We start from the raw sequence: 24,378 nt of genomic DNA, 5'->3' as shown, positions 1-24,378 counted from the left end.
ATTTTGCGTAAATCGGCAAATAAGTTAATAGTTCTCAGTTTCGGAGAGACTCCGAAAATTCGGAGTGATTTTCGGAGTTATTAGTTTTTGCATCTTGCCTAAATATTTAGCAGGTATTGCGTATAACTGCATATTTGGCACATTTTCTAGCTATCTCGTTAACTTAAGTGGAATGCTAGCCGTTTCTGTGCCCGATTCATGACTTTGGGGGTGGGTAGACATTTCGTTTTTTATGCAAGAGCACAACACAATTCACACCCAGCTGCTGCTGCTGCTGCTATTTTCTTTGGTATTTAGTATTTCATTAATTAATTTGTATTTAATTTGACATTCGGTTTTTGTCTTAACACTCTTTTTACAATTATTTGGTTTAGTAATTACATAAATGTTAAACACATTTTGCCATTAATCAGTTATTTTAATGTATGTATGTACTTGTATGTATATGGCTTTGTGTTTTTGTATAATTTGCTTGTTTTAATATTAATAATAGTAGTTTTTTTTATAATTTATATAATAGTTTATTTCATAATAATTTTAATAATCATAATAATTAATAATCAGTAATTTATAATAATTATTAAGTAATAAGTAATCATAAGTTTAATCATAATTTTTATGCATAACATTAAATTTTTTTTACCCCTTGATTCTCATTAAACGTTTACTACGAACATAAGTATGTATGTAAGTTTTCGTTTTGTTCTCATCATATAACTCTCAGTTTTGTGTTTTTGTTTTTTATTTTTTTTTTTTTTTGTTTTGTGGTTTTTTAACATTTGCATACTTTCACTGAAACTCACATAGAGTTTCTGCATCTGTTTCTAATTTACATACTTCTATTCGTGTCTCTATATCTCCTTATTTTTTCAGTTGTTCTTCTTGTATTTTTTTTACTATTTTCCTATTATTTATTTATGTTTACTTATGACAGCTTTTTACAAACAATACTACTGCATCCTGCAGCTCCTTTCCGACATGGTCCCTCCCTCTGTTTCTCCTTCTCTCTCTTACTTGTGGGCTTTCATATGTGGTGTTCGTATCTGTTTGTGTGTGTGGTTGTGTGTATGAATGCTTATAAGAGTATGTGTCCATCAGTGTCATGCAAACATACGGTTTCTTTTTATACACTTGTACATTGATTCAGTTGGTTTTAATGATTTTGCAGGAATATTTATTTCTTTTCCGGTTTTGTAAACCATTCCTTGGTCATATTTATTATTCATATGCGGTGGTGGTGGTCGTTGTTGTTTTTGGTTTGTAGTTGTTTGTGTGTTTGCTGTTTTGCAACTACATACATATGTCTTCATGTTGCTTTCGTGTGTTTTTTTGTTTGGTTTGCAATAATGCATAGGAAGGCGAGAGTTATGTTGTGTTAGTTTATGTGTGTTATTGTAGTGGTTTAACGCCCTCGCGCCCAGCGCAGTAACGCATCCGCTAATACATCAAGGTGGGCTTTGACCTATAAAAGAGAGAGAGAAAACAAAATACATTATAATTTTACGAAATAAATAGAAGGAATTGAATGATGTAAGGCGAGCTGAGATATTTTCTAAGTTAAAGCGGATTCCTCAATTTTGACAATAATATTATGTATGTCATTTGCTCAAAATTAATATGAATTTTGTGTATTTTTTGACAGAGCGCGTGACACCGCCATATGAAGCCGTAAATTAATGTACTGTACAATATGAAGGCATGAAAGGCCAAAATAAGATGCATACAAATCTCCGGAAATTGAAGTGTTGTTGCATTGTTCCGACTAAGAAAAACTATAAAATTTATTACATTTATAAAAATAAATATTAAACATGAAAGTAACTATATTTTTCAACAAAGTGGGCTGTTAAGTTTTTTTCGGAGTTTTTCAAAGTAGCTTATTAGAGCATCAGTCTATCAGAAATTATCTGAGCTGAACACTTTTTAAAAAAGCAGGCGTAATATTATGTATAAAAAGTAGGTACTAGTGTTTTCGGAGTAATTCGGAATATCGCGAATTATCTCTATCTAATTGGGCTCAGCTAATGTGGAAGTCGTATTGACAATTACTGACACTGGTTGACAGATTTTTTGCATACTTTATTTTCTACTGAGCAAAGAACTGGGCTGCAAATGTGTCCAATAGGCATGCGAATATCAAAAATATTTGTATCAAACGTCGAGTCGTATTGTTTTTGCAATACTGTAAATAACTAAATAAAGTAATAATATTATTTATTTTCTAATAATATATTTCACATGCCGCTAATTTTTTTTCGGAGTTTTTCGGCGTAGCTTTTAGAGCATCAGTCTATCAGGAATTATCCAAGTTGAACGCCTTTTACACAAACAGATGTAATATTATTCATAAAAAGTGGGAAGTAATGTTTTAGGAGTAATTCGGAATATCTCGAATTATCTCGTAAAAACGCCAGAATATCAGTAATTTTTAGCGCTACTTGGATTTCACATAGAGCATATAATCTCACTGGCATCCTTCTTTTTCGGAGTAATTCAAGTTTTTAAAAACTAAATTCTGTACAAATATATTTGCTTTAAATAAGCTTGCATTTATTTCGAATGCAGTGCAGTAAATACTAGCTAAAAATTTTTTCTGAGTAATTCAAATTTGTTAGGAGTAATTCGGTCACGGCTCAATAGGAAAGTGGAGCTCAGGTGGCACGGACTACATGACTCCGTACTTTAATTGGGAGAGAAGGTTTCGCACTACAATTAAAGAGGAGGGATGGCACAAAGGTATCAAGCCTGACCATAGAACTTTTCACATCTATACAGACGGCTCGAAAACTCCAGACGGAGTAGGAGCGGGTATTTACTGCTCAAAACTAGCAGTATTTTCCAGGCGAAAGTTTTTGTTATGGGGAAGGCCGCGGAGCTAGCCTACACTAGAACGAGAAAGAACACAACAATTAATATTTACGTGGATAGTCAAGCAGCAATAAAAGCAATAAGCTCATATTGTATTAAGTCCAAAAATGTTCGACGGAGCAGGGAGGCCATAGAAAGGCTAGGCGCAAACAGTAGGCTGCATATCTACTGCGTACCTGGTCACAAAGGCATTATGGGGAACGAAATAGTAGATGAGATAGCAAAAAGTGCTGTGAGAACAAGAGAACGACATACCAAAACCGCTAAATACAATATACAACGAAATGGACGACCACATGAAAAGGCAAGTGGAAGCTAGGTGGACTAACCTGACCACATGCAAAACAGCAAAACAGTAGAACTAACGACAAAAAACTGACTCCATTCGTACTCACGCTCTCGCGAAAGGAATGCAGAACTATCATAGGTATGCTAACAGGCCACAATCTATTGGCTGCATATGCGTACGAGATAGGGATTGCTAACACGGAAAAATGCAGAGAGGATGTTGAGGGGACTTTAGAACACCTTCAGTGCGTTTGTCCGGCATTATTAAAAACGCGACTAAGATGCCTGGGAGCCCCACTGTTTGAGGGTCTGGAAGACGTATCAAAAGCGGAGCTCCCAACCCTACTTAGATTCGCCAAAAGCGCTGACATCCTACATGATGTCTACTTCAGGTATTCATACAGGTCGGTCTCCATCTGGTATCGCTAGGGGCCAAAAGGTCTATGCGTGGCGTATTGCCAACCAGGCTAACCTAACCTAACCGAATTCAAATTTGCGAAAGCTAAATTTTATACAAAAATATTTACTTTAAATACGCTTGCGTTTATTTCTGGTGTTGTGCAGCAAAAATACGAGAGACACATTTGCGGAGTAAGCGAAACATATTCTACTACGTGTGAAACTTTTTTGGACTAATTCGGAATTACAAAACCCGAATTTTAGTTCACTTGTGGCGGGTGAATGGCGAAACCTGAATCCGAAAATTTTCAGAATAATCAATTTGCAGTTTTGTTTGTGAAAAATGTTGCAAAATTTAATAATGGCTGCTTCGGTTTTAGTCTTGAATTAAATGTATAGTACTCAACTAGCTCAAAAAGCTTTTTACCTAACTTTTTTATTAAACAAATAAACAAAAAGACATTTTGAGTACTGGAAATCTTTACTTGGTCCTTCAAGTGTTCCATTGCTTGTATGTTTCTCTTCTAATATATAGCCAAGAATACTTGGTTGAGGGTTCAAGATGAATGTCTTCCTTCCTATTGGACGAGAGAAGCATTTCTAAAAAATTTTGAACCAGATATGCAGATATGCATGGAATTGTGTCGACCCACGCTTGTCACTTAACAACTCCTAAATTCCTGGCTAAACAGAATGTTCCTCCACAAAATATGTAGTTCAGAAGTTGTGAACTAACTAAACCCTAAGCAACCTCTGCAAAATTGAGTTTAAGTGCTATCGAGGTGAGCATTTCATTAGTTACTTATCAGCGATTGCATGTTGCTTTGGCTACTTACCGTTTTGTAGAACATACACGACCGCCGATCCTCATCCTCACCCTCCGGACAATCGATGAAGCCATCACATAGCACATGATCGTCTATGCAACGATACCGACCCTGCAGATCGGGTGTGGGACACGCGAAACGCTCCATACCATCCATGGCAGCGGGACATTCTAGAAAAAATAAAAACAAATGCAATGAATGGTTAGCTAAATGATATGGCAAGATATGTGAAATAATTTATTTCATATTTGAGGAGGTGAGAAGGAAACAAAATGTGCATAAATATATCAACGTAATGCCACATCTGGCTGGCTTCTCTTGTTGGGCTTTTGTCATTCCTAATTTATTGAAGAAAACGAAGCACCAAAAATGCCTGCCGAACTGTGAAAGTTAGCAGAAAACACAAAAATTTTCTTTACCTTCTAAGCAGGAATTAGTAAGCGCAGCAGACTTGTTTAGTTATTCCGCTGCTCGGGTAGCAATGAATTGGTTAACACAAAAATTCAAATACTTGTATCCACCATTTACTGAAGACAGTAACATAAAAAATATATGAAAATAGGTCCAATAGTTGCAGAGATTGCCCACTTCAAGCGATTGCCGATTTCATTTTATACAAAGTTATGATGCAGATTTTTCGCGCCTTAATATGCTTTGAGGCTTCGATAATAAATTTAGCTTTTTAATTTGCTTATTTTTTTATTTGTGAGCTCAGCGCCCCGCACGCCACTAAAACTGCTTAAATTAATTCAGGTTTTTGTTTGTTATGTCTTTGGATTTTCTGTTTTTTTTTTTTGTATTCATTTGCTCAAACAGTACGTCACCTCAAAAATGAAAGAAAATCGTAATGACAATGTTACATGCTACTATGAGATCAGCAGACTCGCGCATATTGGTTGGGCGCATTAAAGGAGAAAGTGATATTTGCTCAGTGCTCGAATGAAAATAAGAAATATACAGCCAGCTATTGCATATCCATTGCCAGCAGGCAAGTCGTAAGTGCATTTACGCAAACATTTTTTACTTCTTTCAAAAGCCTGCAGACCTGTTGCTTATTCAACTGATATTTGTAAGCATGTACACAAATATGTGTGCATGTAACATAAGTATGTGTGCAAAGGTGTTTGTGCAATCACATATTGACATTTGTCACGGCAATTTACTGCCGTTTTACATTTGACGTCAGCACTTAATTGGGCTCAGCTAATGGGGGAGCCGTATTGACAATGGTTTGGAGGTTTATTGCATACTTTATTTTCTACTGAGCAAAGAACTGGGTTACAAATGTGTTCAATAGGCATGCGAATATGAAATATATTCGTATCAAACGTCAAGTCGTAATATTTTTTCAATACTAAAATTAACGAAATATTATAAAAATATTATTTATTTCCCTATAAAATTTTTTATATACCGTCTCTTCTCTTTCCTCCAAGGTTGCTATAGGTTTCCATTTCTGCAACCATTTTAATTTTTTCAACAGTCTACTGACCGACTGCCACCCCCACTACTTGATTTTTCGTGCCTCGTGTGTGCCTAGAAATAGTCGACATGCAATTTGGTACATAACCTTGAGCTAGCTGTGGCAACCACTCGTCCACTTAACCGCACTTTTCCACAATCAAATGTCAGAACTATGATAGTGGCTGGAGGCAAACTAAAGCCACATACACACCTTCAACACCACTACCAATTCGTCCCCCTTGCCGGGCGCCTTGCTGAACTATTTGTGTTCAACGGATAGCTCGCATATACGCACGTCGCCAATCACACTAAACGTACGTGTGTGTGTAGCATACATTGACGCAAGTTGGTCCGACGTAGTTTATTTGGTAATTTAGGTGATTTGTAAAATAATATGAATTGTGTGCAGAGCCACCATTGCATACTTTGCGGCGCTACAAAGGTATTCTTGGGTGTAAAACTTTTGGTGTAGTATTTAGTTTTCTTTTTTTTGGAATTTTTTGTTTAGGTCTTTTAGTATAGCAATTGTGGTATAGGCGTGGGCAAGGTCAGTGGTCAAATGGTGTCGGTCGGGGTTACTGTTCGCAATTAAAGGGCCTATTTTTGTGTCAAAGAATGTAATGCAGGTAATGGACTATTTTTAATAGGATTTTGTGTTATTGTGGCTGAATTATTTGAAAAACTGTCTACCTGCCAAATGACTATTGGTAAACACCAAATTTGAGTAAATGAGAGAGAAAGGGAGGGAAAGTATTAGATGTGTCCAGTGTCCAGCTACTTAGATACAATTATTATAGTAATTGAATCAGTATTCACTCAGTAGAATAATTCAAGGTCGAGGAAAATAACGAAGTAACTTTAAATAACACGCAGGCCGAAATAATAGAAGTTATGGAAGTTATAGAATTTTATTTTATGATGCGCAAAAAAACTTTGTCTATTATTTGGTGTTTCATGCCCGGCACTATCGAACTTTTGTCACGCGCTACTATGGCCGCTACTTGACCTGAGGCCTTATAATTAAAGGAGTAACCAAGCAATTCGTAATAGTAGAAAGAGATATTCATTTTATTTGATTAACTTCTATCTCCAGAATTGCTTCAGAAAAATTAAAAATATTACATGATTACTGTATGCCATGTTTTAGTACTAAAAATAAAAGTGTATAAGAATAATTTCCAAATACTCGATGCGACTGCTTACATAAGTAATGGTACAATTTGAGAAATTTTGGACTGATTCGGAGTAATTCCGAATTTTTCGGAATGATTTGAGGTATTGCGAAGTTAACATAATATTAAATATAACGCAAATATACTGCAGAAAAATGAAAAATGTTCAATGATTACTGCATTCCATGTTTTAATACTCAGAATAAGTGTTTAAAAAATAATTTCCTTATACTTGTTTGTGATTGTTTATATAAATAAAGGCGCAATTTAGTGGTTTTCCGACTTTTTCGTAGTAATTCTGATTTTTTCAGAGTAATTAGCCGTATTGCGACATAAATTATATAACATGTTATTAAATACATATATCACAAATATTATCTTGATCACTCACCCCTAAAATGAGTAACCAATTTTTGAAATGGGCCTTGGAGCTATAGTAACACCAAAAACACGGAATTCCTAGATATTTATGTGTACTTATGTGCCTATGTAAATGAAACATTTTTCTACAAATTAGGACTATTCGGAGTATTTAGGAGTAATTCGGAAGATTTCGGAGTTATTTGAAATAATGCGAATTTGGCTCAATAAAAAATTTCGGTATAAAAAATGATTATTTATAGTGATACTTATAAATATTTATTAGAAAAATCACTTTTACAGGGACTTAGAGCTCTAGTAATACTAAACATAATTCCCGAATATTTACGTGTTGCTGCTCATGTAAATGAAACATGTTTCTATATAAGATAGGACTATGCGGAGTATTTCGGAGTGATTCGGAGTTATTTGAAATAATGCCAATTTGACTCAAGAAGAAATTTCGGTATAAAAAAGGTTTATTTATAGTCATACTTATAAAAATGTATTAGAAAAATCACTTTTACAGACGCGCCATGCTTAAAATCTTGATCGAATTATGCCGTTCTTCCTGGCGCAAGTCCTGACTCTTTGGTACTAAATGAATCATTAACTGTTTCTTTATATTTTTTTCACAGTGCTGATATGCTTGTCGAATGGCATCATAAAATAGCGACATAGTACGAATATGAGGGAAAAATGTGAAGGGAAAACTTCAAGCACAAAGAAAAACAAATAAAAAATAAAAATGCAACGAATTTTGTACAATATAATATGTGCAAACACGCCACAAAAACATATAGACACGGAAATGTTAAAGTCAAAATATAAAGGGCCTTAACACTTGCAACAGACGCTTATATGTATGTATTCCTATAACTTCAACCAAAACAATTGTTACCTACTAAGTGGTTACAAAATTTTCTATTCATAGAAATCAACAACTGCTTGCTTTCCCATGAGAAATTCACAAATATTTTTCGTATTACCAATGTAGTTGACTTTACGCTGCTAACAGCGCAGTCACTACGCACATACACATTGATATCACCGACGTCTGCTTCCCCTATAGACAGTAAGAAAAATGCATTTGCTCGCAGTTGAAAGCAAACTTCGTCTCCCGAAAATATAAATTTGAATCAAAATAAAGTAAAAGAAATTATTTTTAAATATAACTACATTTGCAGTTAAAACAACAACAACAATGCAGTCAATTCGTAAGGGAAAAGTGGATAGTAAATTTCGAATAAAAATAACTGTCACTATAAATAGTTATTTGCAGTATAGAGCAGCAAGAAGGCACAACAACAAATCAGTGAGAACATCGGGAGACATACATGTGTATTTGTGCTATACTCATACATATGTATAATATATACGAGTATGTGTACGGCTGAATGGGAGAGCCAGAGACATTTTGTGAGCAAACGAAAATCGAAAAATGCGAAATTGTAAAACAAAAAAAAAAAACAAAAAAAAACAAAGTTACTAAAACTAGTAAACCGGAGGCGCCAACTTGTCCTACAAGTGATTTATTCTTATGTGTTCTCCACACAGACAGACGTGTCGGGGGTGAGCTAGTAGATATAGAGGCTAGACATCCTGGTGAGATAGCAAAGGAGGTTGGGAAGAATAGAGAACTACCTAATAGAGGTATTGAAAAATTGAATGGAAAGCAAAATAAGAGAGAGAATGAGAGTGTAAAAATTACGAGAGCGGCTAGAGCGTAGTGAAATGCGCCATACAAGTACACCTATACTTGTTAGAAACGGAGAGAGGAAAGCGTACTGACCGCTAGAAGAGGTTGAGCAGAGAAATGCTAAAAGCTGCAATAGAATGAGTGAAAACTTTTAAATTCCAATTATAGTGCTGAGGCGCCAAAGTGACAAAGATTTGGAATATAAAAAAGTTTACGAATTTGGATGTAAAAAATCTGAAAATATAGGGAATAAAATGCAAAATTACGCCTAGATGGAATGTGTGCGTGCATAAAGAAAAAAAAGAAAAACAGAAAAGAGCTAAACACCAAAATTCACTCACTACAGAGAGATGCAAAGGAAATTATTAGATGAAGAAGGTAGAATAAGGTTTCGGAAAGAGAAAAACAAGTTTTTAATTTCTGGTAACTCATAGTACTATTTAGACGGTTTATGGAAAATGCGAACAATATGACGGTTTATGGAAATATTGTATTTTAGGTAACATTTGTATAAGTAACTTTTTCGCTTTATGTCATCTCAACAGTTAAAACAACAAAGATGCCAGAGGATAACGATTTATTAAATATAATTGTAAGAGGCTCAGCAAGACACAAGCAGTTCTTCAGCAAGATAGCCGAGAGGCCATCCGAGTCAGTTTTCGATGTGGGTATGAGCTTCGTAATACCCTTGAACTCATCAGTAACAGATAGACATAATGAACCAAAAGTAAGAAATGAAAAACTATTAGAGGGCAAACTTGAATCGAAGTCCAAATTGGGCTAAAAATTAGAGCAAAAAAATGTCAACAAATAAATTGGCAGAATCTATGGCAGAATTTGCATTTTTACTATTATAAAAAATATTGTTTGGCACTGTCGACCAAGACCTTTTTGATTTGATGAATTGCCAAAAGGCCCGCGAGTTCCAAAAAATATTGTTTTCAAAATTCAAGATGTGATTTCTCTATAAGATTTGGTTCAAACAGTTAAAATCCTTTAAATGGCACTGAAATTTAGAGTAATACACTGGGTCCCTAGAATTTTTATAGGTACAATTGGCAAAATTTATGTTTCAGATTCTTTTGATGCCTAAGCCGTCTTATATACGTAAGGCGGCCGTAAGGTGTCTTATATTCTTTCTTATGATAAATAGGAATGTACTTCAAGCACAGCTCAAAAACCTTAGTCTTAAGGATAAGAAAACAAGAGGTGACATCAGTGTCGTGGAAGTCAATACTTAATAAAATTTTGTCAAAAATTGAGAAACTTCAGTGTTGCAGTTGAATTTGTTGTTAGACTCATTGAATACTTCAGAAAATTTATAAATATCAACTTAAGAGAAAGTGGAACCTGATGTTTTCAGTTAAAGATATGGGAGCAATACCCTCCCTCAAGATACATATCTGAAATTATCCAAAACTATTTTAAATATTTAAAAATCTTATCTCCATTCAATTACTATTCACGCGCTTATCTTTAGTTTGAGCTATTGGACTAGAGAAAACTCGCTAAATAGTTTTTTTATAAACCAAACTGTAGAGTTTTTGCTATTTATAAGTGTTTTTTATCAAAAATTACAGAAGAGTTTGGAAGTGCTCGATATTTTTTTACATGAACAAAAATAACAACCGCACCGTCACAAAAAAAACAAAATTATTAAAAATTAACGCGACTTTTGAGCCACCTCAAACTTGGACTTTATTTAAAAAAAACTTGCCCATAAGTCCCTGTGCTATAGTTATTTAACGCAAGGTATTAAAATTTATTATCACAACAACAAAGTAAATTCATAAGTCCACATACATCAGCCAACTTTCTATTATTGATATTTGCGTCCACATAAAACACCGAAACATATTTAGAAGTATAGTTTTATGCGCTCTTAGCATCATACGTTCGTACTTATGCATAATACACCTACAGATATGCCGGTCGGTGGCATAAGCGCTGTAGGTGAGATATAGAGCTAGAAAGGCTATAAAGTTTATAACTGTAGAGGGGTATATAAAAGTGATACAGTGGGTAGTAAAATTATAAGAACAAACCATAAATAATGCGCTATGCAACGGAAATAATAAAAAAATTATAAATTCGAAGCAAATAGGAAAAAATTAAAAAAAAAATTAAAAAATATATGGAATTAAAAGAGCATGCAATAAAAATGGTATAAATTAAATTCGGAAATTAATAGAATAAAATAAAATAATATAAAAACAATGCGCACTTGCGACCAAAGGTGTTATTATATTCTTTTTTATTGCATTTCATTTTTATTACAATACTTTAATTTTTATTCTTATTTTATTTTATTTCATTTCACTTTTTTATTTTTATTCTTATTTTATTTCATTTTATTTTACTTGGTTGGTTGGTTGGTTTAAGGGTGACCCCGCATCGGAGTGCCACATGGACCGCAATTTGGGTCCGTTGTGTTGCCCTAGAGCTCATTATGTTATATGATTTCCCCACCTAAGCGAGATTTTTATTGTAGATTTTGGTCAAAGATATTAATTCGTTTCGAGAATTTCATGAGAGATTCGATTTTCAGGTTCGAGAGTACTGAAAGATTGTCAATTGTTGGAGAGCCTAGAAGAGCGAGTCGACTTCTGGCTAGACCGGGACAACTGCACAGCAAATGTCTGCTCGATACTTTCTCATCTTCGTCCTCGCAGAATCTGCACAGGTCGTTTTGAGGAACCCCGAGCCGACGTGCGTGAGTGCCCAAAAGGCAGTGGCCGGTGATAAGAGATATTATTATTATTATTATGCCTTAGTTCGTGTTTCGAAAGACTTATAAGGGTTTTTGTCTGTTTCAGATTGTAGGATGTCCAGATTTGTCTGGTCGTAACGCAAGTAGTTTCCACTCGCCACCTCCGATCAGCAATGCTGTGAAATTCTCGATCAATGAGCAATTTGCATGTTGAGAGCGGAATGTGAATTGTGGGCAAGCTACCAACATTTGATTGCGCAGCTCCAGCTGTTGTGAGCTCATCAGCTTTGCAGTTACCTTCGAATCCACTGTGACCCGGTATCCAGATAACTTGGACAGAATTCTGAACACTTATTTCGTTAAGAGATAAGAGACAGGATCGAACCACATCTGAGTAGGTATAAGAGGAGCTGAGTGCTCGAACGGCCGCTTGAATGTCGGTGAAAAAGCGGATATGCTCTAGTGATATTCTATTTTCTAAGAGAGTTTTCGCAGCATACCGGATAGCGCATACTTCCGCTTGGAATACGCTACAGTAGTCGGGCAATCTAAATGATAGATTGATGTGAGGGGAATTGGAAAAGATTCCAAATCCCACTTTGCCGTCTTGTTTTGAACCATCTGTATATATAATCAGAGGGCCATCGATTTCGGTAAGATTTGTCTTCCATTCTTCCCTAGTTGGGAGTGAACAGGAGAATAGCAAGGGTGGTGATGGAAGACTTACATGATAGTCTATGTCGGAAGAGATAGCAGTGCTCCTGTTCAGTATGGCCGAATAGCCAAGATACTTATTCCATTTCGATATAGCATTCATGCGTGTCGCTGCTTTCGCTGCAATCGCTTTGCCAGCCAGATCGATAGGGAACAAGTGAAGCAACGTATTTAGAGCCTTAGTAGGTGTTGTACTTAAGCATCCTGTTATCAGGAGGCAGGCTGTTCTTTGGACTCGATCAATTGTGGCTACTCTCCACCGTTTTTCGAGTGCTGTCCACCATACAACCACACCGTAGAAGAGTATCGGCTTGATGATCGAGGTATATATCCAATAAATGATCCGAGGTGAAAAACCCCAGGTTTTGCCTATAGCTTTCTTACAAGTATAAAGAGCTGTGAAAGCTTTTTTACATCTATTTTCGATGTTCAATTTCCAACTCAACTTCCTATCTAGAATAACTCCTAGATATTTAGCTGAATATTTTTCTTTATTTTATTTTATTTTATTTTATTTAATTTAATTTAATTTAATTTTATTTTATTTAATTTTATTTTATTTTATTTTATTTTATTTTATTTTATTTTATTTTATTTTAATTTATTTTAATTTAATTTAATTTAATTTAATTTAGTTTAATTTAATTTAATTTAATTTATTTTATTTTTAATTTAATTTAATTTAATTTAGTTTAATTTAATTTTATTTTATTTTATTTTATTTTATTTTATTTTATTTTATTTTATTTTATTTTATTTTATTTTATTTTATTTCTCATTTCATTTCGTGCTTTGCCAATTTGGTTTTTCTTTGAATTTTGTTCTATGATTTTTTTAATTCTATTTTGGTTAATATTAATTTCGTTTCATTGTTATTATTATTTCTTATTTTTTATCTAATGCCTTTTTTCTCATATATTTTACTTTTTTGTCTTATATTCCGCTTCCTGTTTTGTTCGTCGAGTGAGGGATTTTGTACTCAGTTGCCTACTTAATCCAAAGTGGCACTTGTTGGAAGTTGGATTTCAGGACTCTGTCTTAAATTACTTTATTTTATTTTATGCTTCTTAATTGCATTTATTTTCATAACTTATTTGTTTTTTCTCATTATTTTTAAATTTTTTATTATCTTCTATTTAAATTTTATAATTTTTTTTATCTTATTTTAATTAATTTTATGCTGTTATTTTATATTATTTCACTTTTTTATTTTGTTTTACTTCTTTCAATTTAATTGAAATTAAAATTAAATCAATCAACTTTTATTGTTCTTAATTTTGTGTTGTTTTAGTGCATACAAATTTTATAACGTTTTTATTTTTAATTCTTGTTTTCTAATTTTATTTCCTTTTATTATAATACTTTTTTTATTTTATTGTATTTTATTTAAATTTTCTTACATACATTTTTCAATAAATTTTTTTTATTGTTTCTATTATTTTATTTTATTATATTAGTTTTTCAATTTAATTTATACTCTTATTATTTTAAACTCTTTTAAATCCATTTATTTTTATAATTTTTATTTATTCTTTCTTCTTAATTTTCTATTTTTTACTTTCATCTATTTCAGTTTGCTTAAATTTTAATCTTTTTTTATTCTTCTTTTCTAATTTCAAATCTTTATGTTGTTTTATTTCACTCTTTTATTTTATTTTACTTACTTTCTTGTTTCATTAAATAAATTAAATGTGATTGTTCTTAATTTTGTGTTGTTTTAGTGCATTAAAAATTTGTAATTTTTTTATTTTTAATCTTAGTTCTCTAATTTTATTTCTTCTCACTATATAATACTTTATTTTATTTCATTTTTCGAATTTTTTTTCGAAATTTTACAGGTATCTGTCCCCTTAATTAACTAGTTCTAATACTTTTTTATTGTTTATTTTTTTCTAATTTCTACACTCTACTTTTATTTTATTTTGGTTTAGTTGATTGTTGTTCTAATTTTATCTTTCTATTTAACTTGTTTTCTTATTTTATTTTAGTTAGTTTTCTTCAACTCATTTTATGTTATTTAGTTTATTTTTTTTAATATATCTTTATTTATTATTTTTTCTCATATCATATTTAAAATTTATTTTATTTCATTTTATTTTATTTTATTTTATGTTACTTTAATATACCTTAGTTCTGCTATTTTGTACTTTTCATTATTTTATTTTATTTTACTTTTTTATTTTACTCTATTTTATTTATTTAGTTATTCTATTTGCTTAATTTTGCTTCAATTTCCATCACTTTTTATCTTATTTTTTCGTTCGATAAAACTTTTTTTTATTTCATGTTGTGTTTATTTATTTAAGTTTTATAACATTTTTACACAGTGTGTTTTTACTATTAAAATTTTATTTTGTTTTATTTTGTGTTACTTTAATTTATTTTAGTTTTACTAGTTTTTTACTCTTTTTTGCAATATTATTTTTATTTTTTACGTTTTTAATTTTAATTTCATATTTCTTTATTCACCATTTTTTCTATGGTTTTATTCTATTCTGCCTGATTATATTATATTTCTTTTGTTTAATTTTATGCCTTATTTAATTTTTTATTTTGTTTTCTTTAATTTCGTAAACTAGCTTTCCTTACGTTCATTTATATTATTCGAATATATTCTACTTATTTTGTGTTATATTATTTTATTTTTGGTACAGGTCTACTCTATTGAAGAAAAAATCTCTCGATATATCCATCTAATTTACGCTTGGCGTGGCTCTTGCGCCTCAGCCAATTGCGCCGACTGCAATAGTACAACAGTTATAACCTAAGCGGCATAACTGTTATAGTTGTATGCTCTACTTTATATATCTTTACAGTTTGTTTGCTTATGTATGCTTATATTTTCAATGGTGTACACACACACACATGCATACTCGTATACATTACCGGAGACTATTAGGCGGATAGGTTAGTCGACCGGTTGTTGGCGGCAATTTATGCTTTTTGGCACAATTTTTTATGTCACATGTCGAAAAATTTACCTCACTGTATACACACGCATACACTCATATATTGAGTATAGATACAAAAGCGCAGGATTAATGGTTTGTGGATGAGTAAGTTAGCATGCTTATGAAGTACATTAAGTGAATGCTTTCGTAATAAAAATATAAACAAATTAGTAGAAAGAAATTCGCAAAACTATTCGCGCTTGTGTTTTCGTGGGCAGGCATATGGGTATAATCTTATACTAAATTTTACTATGAAAGGTTTCATTTCTACTTTTGCTTCATTTCGAAATTCTTATATTTTATTTTGAATTATACATTTACATCTGCAAATGCGAAAGTTTGCGTGCAATAAAATTTCCGCCCAAAATGTGTAAACATGCATGTCGTTGCTTAACTGATTGTCCACCTTACAGCCAGCCAGTCGGCAAGCAATCGCGCACGCAAATCCATAGAAAAAACGGAGAAAAAGTAGAAATGTGGGCAAAAAATCAGAGTGCATATCAAATTCATCGCATTACGCACGCTTGCACGCATACACTTGCGTGTCACTGCAAGCTGAATAATCACAGTGGGCATAAGACTCGCATTGCTATGTAGGACGCATTCAATAAGAGTATGGCAGGCTTTTAGGCGCAACTTTTTTGCTGTGTCTCGTTTTATTCTTTATGCTTGTTTACACGGCAATGCTTTAAGTAGAATTTTCTATAAATTCTTGGATAAACGAAATGTATTATTTGTGTTGATTTTCCAAATGCAAGCTTTACAATTTAAATTGAACTGTAAGACTCGTATGCAGGTTTGTGGTCGATTGCGGAAACCAGGGCGTATGAGTGACTTATTTGGTCGAATTCGCTTAAAACGGGATGATGATAGTAAATCGCCTTAGCAGCAGCAGCAGCAGCAGCAGCAGCAGCTTGAGAGTTATTTCTTTCTGTAACACGAAATGCACAATTCATGTATTGTGTTGAATATTTAAGTGTAAATTTTGAAAGTAAACGGTTTTGTGCTGAAAAAAGTTAAAATTTTTAAGAAAAAAAAATTAAATTAAAAAAAATAAATTTTTAAAATTAAAAAAAAAAAAAAATTTGAATTAAACAAAACATGTCTATTTCCTATCGAATAACGAAACTTGAAGTTCTTAGTTCAGCATATTCTCTGACACATGTAGAATACAAATTTTCTAAAGTTTAAATTTTATATTTTTCTCCAATAAAGCAGCCTCAGATATCGATCTGTTTGCGAGTACTCCTACTTCTCGTGTTCTTCCTACTATTTACAGTTGGCACTAATATGCAGTGCAACAGTTTTGACCATTTCTTTAGTTATTAAATTTTGTTTTTGGAAACAATTTAGTCTATCTTACAACAAAATCCATATAACTCAAAATTTCTAACTTTGTAGAAAACTAAAAAACAAAAAAATCAAAAAGAAAAGTTCTAAAATATGCAGTACACTTGGTATCCTATTGTTCAAGTTTGAAGTTGATAAGAGGCCCCCTAGATTTTTGACATCTTTGTTAGTAGACATTGTTGCGTACTTCATTCGAATGAATGTTCACCGCGGTGTGAATGTTTGAGTGAAGAGTTTCTCTTAGACATAGAGCAAATTTTTTACCCATTAGCACAATTTCTGCTAGCCCATCTTAGGTACTAGGAGATAGCCAATCTTGAACCACACGACAACGATGGCGAAGTAGCCTGGATCACAATCTCTCTCTAGTGTCTGTAGTTGTGACAGTACCGAAAGTTGATCAGTAGGCACTGAATTCGAGCAAATTTTCCTTGATAGTGATTGAGACCCTGCTACTCAAGATGTAATTACAGATTTGGCAACCCCAAAATTACCTGGCCAGAAAACTGGTCATGGAATGAACGGCCTGGTGGTTAAGCACGCCAAAAACGAACTAGTCCTGTACTTACCCAACTCCATTACTTGGTAGTGGTAATGGTTGTGTGGGTTCAGCTGAGGCCTTTATGCACTGCGACCAGGTTGATCTATTGTGTGCCCCTAATTACTTCAGTATAATTATTTAGTATACCGAGGAATCGAACCAGCTTCTTAGGAGGGAACAATTGTAGGTCTTCCTCCTCTAGTAGGTACGAGCCAAGGATTCTTTGTCTCCTGTGCCCTAATGCCCCACAGTTGGTGATTAAGTGTTCCATGGAATCCTCTTAACCAGCGTTAGAGCAAATTTTGCTCTGTTAGCATTGAAGTTCAAACATGATGAGACAAATTTGTCTCTTCTGCCCCTTTTTTCGTATAAAAATCTGCGTTCCCATTTACTTCGTGCCCCTCATATCCTGGTTCCCAAATCAGTGAGACCTGACTATGAGTGGCCAGTTTGTTGAATGGAGTCTATTGCGACTATTGACTTAAATGTGCAGCTATTCAAAGCTTTCAAAGTCGATTGACTGTCCGAAAGTATGTTTTTTATTACTTTCTCGAACCCTTTTTTGAATATGATTTCCACTGTTTCCATTATGGCGAAGAGCTCCGCATGAAAAATCGTGTTAATTCTATCACTTAGTGGTACAAATTTGCTACTGTTGTTGGTGTTGTTGTGGTAGCCACATAAACATATATTATATGAATAGTCTTGCTGGAGGCATGTCACCACCGCTGCGTTTCGGTAACATTGAACCCACTGCAGTAGGAATGAATCTTAAACTGTCGAGTCGTGCATTTTAAGGGCATTCGAGCATCTGGAATGCTTCGTCGTAGTTTCGCGGAGGAAGCCTTCACACACTTCATTAGGCTTATTTTTGCAACCTGGGATGGTGTATGACAATGCCTGTAAACATTCCGACTACTCATCTATATTCTTTGCTTTCGAATGTTAGTAGAGAGTGGCTGTAGCATTGTATGAACGCGGCATGACTTCGGTTATTCTATAGGGTTCTATGGTCAATTCACATTCACAAAATACTCACAGCGTTTCGGAAATGTCTATGGTTAAATAAGGCTAGGTTGAAGCGATTGTCCTGTGGGACACACTCAGGCTCATAGCCCATTATGATGCCGCGAGGGGGGCTTGTCCCTATCTCTCTTAAAACCAGTGTGTCTTTTCAGAAATTTTAGAATATCTCTGATTTCTGCAGAACTGAGATCTTCCCCTCTCATTACAAAATGGTTTACCTAGAGTAGAAAACCTACGACTGCATAGAGCAGGACAGTGACATAGTAGGTGCGAGATTGTCTGTTCTTCCTTCTCATCTAGACAACTTCTACAGAAGTCATTTGTTTGCACACCCATCCTTTGGGCGTGTCTACCTGTTAGGTAGTGCCCCGTTATGAATGAAATCTATGCTTATTTTGGCTTAGCAGAGACTCTCTGCGTTTAGCACTGAGAGTCGGCCACAGTTGTCCGGCGATTCTGCAGGTGCTTTCATTACTCCATCTTTCGTTCGCTGCTCTTATGATTTCTTCAAGGATAAGTAGCTTGCATGTTTGTAATGGTATCCCTTTGTCATCGTCTTTATACTCATAGGTCAATGTCTCGCTAGTTCATCGGCTCTACAGTTACCCTCAATGTCACAATGGCCAGAAACCCATTTTACCTTTATGTGAATTGTCTCAGCCATCTCGTTAAGAGATGTGTAGCATTTCATGGCTTGGCTATAAGTGAAAATGTAGATATCATTTCCGAATATCGCATTACACTGTATTAGTATCGCGGCTTTAATTATTGCCATCAGTTCAGCCTGAAAGACACTACAGTAGTCGGGGAGTCGAAAACTGAAGGAGATCCCCAGATGTTCGGAGTATACACCTCCGCCCACCCTGCCCTCGAGCTTGGAGCCATCTGTGTATACATAGATGAACTTGTCCTGTCTTACATCTGCTCCCATGAGGGTAGGAGGGTCGTAAACGCTGTAATAGCAAGGGTAGGCCAGTTTGCCAGCCAGGGTTTTACCATGACCATAATCCGTGTTTGACCACTTACTTAGAGTGTTAGGTGCAAATGTGTCCCTGGCGGATTAGTTACCTTCTTAAAAAGATATAAATAGTTTAAGCAACTTAACTGGGGAATGGAAATCAAATGCAGGTTATCTTGTCTAAAGGTTACGTATGGAAATGTATTTTCGTCCACTTTCAAGCGCCAGAGATTTTATCTATGCCGATTTGGAGCTTAGAAGAGACTTCGGTGTTTCCTTTTCAACCTTAAAAAGGCACGCAGTGGTGACATGAGTGTAGAGGCCAGCTCATTTGGGTGTGATTGAAGATCACCACGGTGTTTGTTGTTAATTTTGTATTTCCACTTTTATTAAAGGAATTTTTAAGTTGGATTGTCATAACAGCTGTGTCATCAGCAAAAGTACTGGTTAGAACACCATTTGTGGTGTGTGTGTAAAATTTTTGCACAGAATTATACCCAATATGCTGTTTCGTGGGACCCCATCTATGAATCAATTTTAGAAATTAGTTCTTGCTTTAAATACAGTCTATAACTTTTTTTTATTATTATATTTTTTCGGAAGCCACTTAATTGGACGTGGCTTGCAGGTAGCTGAAACTACAACATTCAGACCTCCGAGGCCCAGTACTTTTATTTCCACACGATTTTGATATAGAAAAAGAAGCTAACTTAATCGGTTGAATGAAAGTCTGGCTGCTCTAGAAGCACACAAACAATTGTCAATGTATGTGAGAGTATATATAAATGTAGCTTCGCTGTTGCTGCCCAAATGCTTGTATGTAACTGCGTATTATTATTGTTGTTTTTTGTTATATATTCGTCTTACTGCTGCAAGTCAGAGTCATTTCGTTTTTTGGCAACAGCAAGTCGCAAAGTTTTATTTTATTACTTCTGTTTCTTCATCTTCTTCTCCAGCTCGTTCTTGTTTGCGTGGGCAGTAACTTCGCGTATTTTTGTTTTCTTTGAACATTTTTTGCCTGTCTTTCCAACTGCAGCTTCTTCTTCTTCTTCTGCTGCTGCTGCTGCGTAGCACTGAATGGCTCGTAATGTAGCGCTGCTGCCAGCAAGTACAGTTATGTCAACGTTACTACACAATTGCTGTGTTGCTGGGCACCGCTCTACGGCACTGCTCGTGAGAAGTTGAAAAGTTGCTGCTTAGCAACATTTTGCGTGCAAATAGTTGTCAGCTATTGCAGTGCTATTTGTGCAACATTGTGCTAAGAATTATTGTAAGTGTTGTAAGATAAAATTGTTGTACTCGTATGCTGTAATTGTAGCCGTGCAACTGACACTGACATAGCAACACCAACACCAACTTTTGTTTTTTGTTTTTTTTTTTTTGTCTTTTTGTTCTTGCTTTAGTTGCATATTGTAATGCCGCCGCCTGTGCTGTGAGTACGTTGACATGCATACGAGCATGCATGTATGTGTTCGAGTGTGAGTGTGTGTGTGTGAAATTACAGTTGCACGCTTGCAAAAATACGGAAACTGGCAGGCTGTGTATGTGTTTACGTCCATAAAATGCATACATGTTTATGCTTGGCTGGTGCCTCCCACGCAATTGCATGCAGCAAACCGAACGTGATGTTTTATTGCATGCTTATAGGTAACGTTGGCTTGAACTATTGTAATAATAAATTACGTGGACGCAAGGTAATGTTTGTCTTGTCGATTTAATATTATGAACGTTCCTGCTACTTCCTGGATCTCTCAACTGCGGTGAACTAAGGTAAGTTGCATACTTACAATATAAATAAAGCACAAAAGGTGACTCTCCAGAGTCACTTTGTTCAAACCTCGAGGGTGCGTATATCGATACAGGAAAATATTTTATTTTAGGTTGGTGGTGCCGTTATATGTGAAACTATTTGTAAAATCATGCCAGATTTATGACGAGATATGCGTTTCATGAGGTTTTCATGTATCCATAAGGAATCTATCACTTATCCAAGGGGAATTTCATTAAAAACAAAACTGTAGGTCTGGTTGTCCAGGATTTGGTAAATTAACCCAGATACGCCTGTTATTTGTGCAAAAGTAGATGCATATGTATAAAATTTAAAAATTCGCAGCTAGGTAAGGTGAGGTTAGGTTAGCCAGGTTGGCAATAAGCCACGCATAGACCTTTTGTCCCTAGCGATACCAGATGGAGACAGACCTCTATGAATACCAAAAGTAGACATCATGTAGGATGTCAGCGCTTTTGGCGAATCTAAGCAGAGCTGGGAGATCCGCTTTTGAGACGTCCTCCAGAGCCTCAAACAATGGGGCTACCAGGCATTTTAAACGCGTTTTTAACAATGCCGTACAGACGCACAGAATGGGTTCTAAAGTTTTCTCAACATTCTCTCTGCATTTCCTGCATTTGTCCGTGTTAGCAATCCCTATCTTACACGCATGTGCAGCCAATAGCTTATGACCTGTTAGCATGCCTATGATAGTTTATTTATTTATTTAAGAGTCTAAAACATAATCAGGTTTTTACAGACTACTTTGAACTAGTGTAAGCTTAAGTTAATACAAATAATTAAATTAATAAATTAAAAAAAAAGAGTTTAGGAACTCATACAATTCATTCTTTGTCATCGAAAAGTCAAGCGGAATAGAGCTTGAGATCTCATTGAATTCTCTTAAAGTGCGGGCAAGAGGGGCATTACGTGCATAATTCGTGTTAAGTAATTTAAGGTGAAAGGGGTAAGTGATTCGGAGAGATCTAGTAGGAATATGAAAAGGAATATTGTTTAATAAGGATGAACAATCAATATCACCTTTAATTAAACTAAAAAAAAAGACAGCGAAAGTATAGATCTTCTATTTTCTAGCGATTTTAAGTTAATTAACATCAGGAGTTATATGAAGGGATGGGATGTGAGTATTTTAACGACCTGAGAGCAAACTTAAGGAACACCTTCTGTACACGTTCAAGTCTCTCAATTGCAAATTGGTGGCAAGGCCTCAAGATAAATGTTGCATACTCTAATCTAGAGCGAAAAAAGGAAGAAAAAAGTAATTTGAGAGTGTAAGGGTCCGAGAATTTCAAGCTATTACGCCGTATAAAGCCTAAAATTGAGTAAGCGGAGGAAGAGTTCTGCAGTCCTTTCGCGAGAACGTAAGTAAAAATTGAGTCTGTTTTTTGTCTTTATTTCTACACATGACTTTTGCTGTTTTGCATGTGGCCAGATTAGTCCACCTAGCTTCCCCTCGCCTTTTCATGTAGTCGTCCATTTTATTGTACATATATTGTATTTAGCGGTTTTGGTGTGTCGTTCTCTTGCTCAAACGGTAGTCTAACAGCACTTTTTGCTATCTCATCTACTATTTCGTTCCCCATAATGCCTTTGTGACCAGGTACCCGGTAGATATGCAGCCTAGTGTTTGCGGCTAGCCTTTTCATGGCCTCCCTGCTCCGTCGAACATTTTTAGACTTAATACAATATGAGCTTATTGCTTTTATTGCTGCTTGACTGTCCACGTCTTTATTAATTGTTGAGTTCTTTCTTGTTCTAGTATAGACTAGCTTCGCGGCTTGTTAGGCTGCTTTATCGCTGGTTTTGAGCAGTAAATACTCGCTCCCACTCCATCTAAAGTTTTAGAGGCGTCTGTATAGATGTGAAAAGTTCTATGGCCATGCTTCATGCCTTTGGGTCATCCCTCCTCGCAGCTAAGTTTGTGCTCAATATTGGCGTATGAATGGCGCCCATCTAAATCGTGCGTGAAGGGTCTAGAAAGCTACAGAATTGCCGAATTCAATTCGTGTTTTAGTTTTAAGAGTTTAGTTAACGAAAAAAGGCCGGGAGTTAACGAAGAAAGGTCATGAGTAATAAATTCAATGGTCAGTTACATTCGTCTGCTATTCGGCTTGCTGCATTTTATCAATATGGCAGTTACTCTTGCTGCTGCGTTCGTCTAGCATCATTCTTTCGCCTCCAATCAAAGTTGCGAAACTCCACGATAATTCATGTTGCGAAAGCCCTCCACTTATTAGATTATTGGGCATTAGAGACATACCAGTTTTGTTTGCTAGGCCGTGACGTTCCGTACTGAACCGAATGCAATAAGAAAATACTTGTGCGTCAGTCTTCTCTACGTCCAAGTATTTTGGGATATAAGGACTACCAGCCAAGACTAGGCGATGTCCGCTAAATAGCTGCGTTAGGAAAAAATAAACGTCTCCTTCTTTTCGAGAGCTCCACTCGTTAAACCATGGTATTAACCTATGCGTCCCCGGACTTTTGGTAACTGGCCCCGTTTTGACTACCATTCAGCCGTCGAGGTAGAACATTCTGCTTATAGTACAGCCTTTTCTGCACATTTGTCCAGATTTTTATACGCATTTTGCTAGCTATGACGTAGATTGCATCGTCCGGGATCGTTCTATAGGCACATGCGGTGCTCAACGCACTTGTTCTACTGACCTGTGCAGTACTACTTTAAAATGGCGCTTTTTTATTCCAGTCCAGATTAGAGAGACGTACGGCATTATAGAGTCACAGTGGGAAGTATTTTTCTCGTGGCGTCCTGTGGTCCTCCTATGTTCGGTATTATGCCCATAAGCGCGCTGTTAACCATTGTCGCCTTCACACTAACAGCTGTAAGACGTTCCTTGGATGGTAGTCTGGAATTAATGTGAATGCCAAGATATTTTATTGACTCTGTGATTTTATAACGCGTCCACCAATTGATTGATTGAGAGCTTTTGTTTTTTTGGGCAGCTAGTTCCAAGCTGGCTCAATTCAACCGCCTCTGTATTCTTGTTAAGGCATTCTTACCTATATGTTTCAGTTTATCGATATGTTTAACAATTACTACGAGTGCGATATGGTCAGCGAATAGTTCATTGTCCGCACGATTGACACTCACTACGAGTAAAAATCAAATGTTCAATCTCCACGGTTGTCATTAAAATATAGTCTGCACTGATGTTGCCGATCAGGTTCTTATAAATCTTTCTATAGGGTTATTAATTTCGCGCCACCATGCATAAGAGTTTTTTTTATTCCCGTAAAATAG

General features: G+C 35.1%; 1 protein-coding gene across 1 annotated transcript; it reads right to left on the bottom strand.

The window, feature by feature from the left end:
- Positions 1-724: 724 nt before the first annotated feature.
- Positions 725-23,374, bottom strand: LOC128867165 (uncharacterized). Its single transcript, XM_054108261.1, has 3 exons — positions 23,257-23,374; positions 4,392-4,552; positions 725-1,462 (listed from the first exon to the last, which is right to left on the bottom strand). The coding sequence occupies exons 1-3, from the start codon at positions 23,372-23,374 to the stop codon at positions 1,403-1,405; spliced, it is 339 nt and encodes a 112-aa protein (XP_053964236.1). The 3' UTR covers positions 725-1,402.
- Positions 23,375-24,378: the final 1,004 nt, after the last annotated feature.

Source organism: Anastrepha ludens, chromosome 6 (assembly GCF_028408465.1).
Source record: "Anastrepha ludens isolate Willacy chromosome 6, idAnaLude1.1, whole genome shotgun sequence".
Lineage (NCBI taxonomy): Eukaryota > Metazoa > Arthropoda > Insecta > Diptera > Tephritidae > Anastrepha > Anastrepha ludens.
This window is presented reverse-complemented; position numbering and strand designations above follow the sequence as displayed.

Excerpts from the sequence above, each read along its gene's own strand:
- LOC128867165 (XM_054108261.1), bottom strand. The coding sequence starts at position 23,374 with ATGTCTCTAATGCCCAATAATCTAATAAGTGGAGGGCTTTCGCAACAT. Across the intron at positions 4,553-23,256 it reads AGACGAACGCAGCAGCAAGA|AATGTCCCGCTGCCATGGAT; the intron begins GTAACTGCCATA and ends TATTTTTTCTAG. Across the intron at positions 1,463-4,391 it reads CGTGTATGTTCTACAAAACG|GTCAAAGCCCACCTTGATGT; the intron begins GTAAGTAGCCAA and ends TCTCTTTTATAG.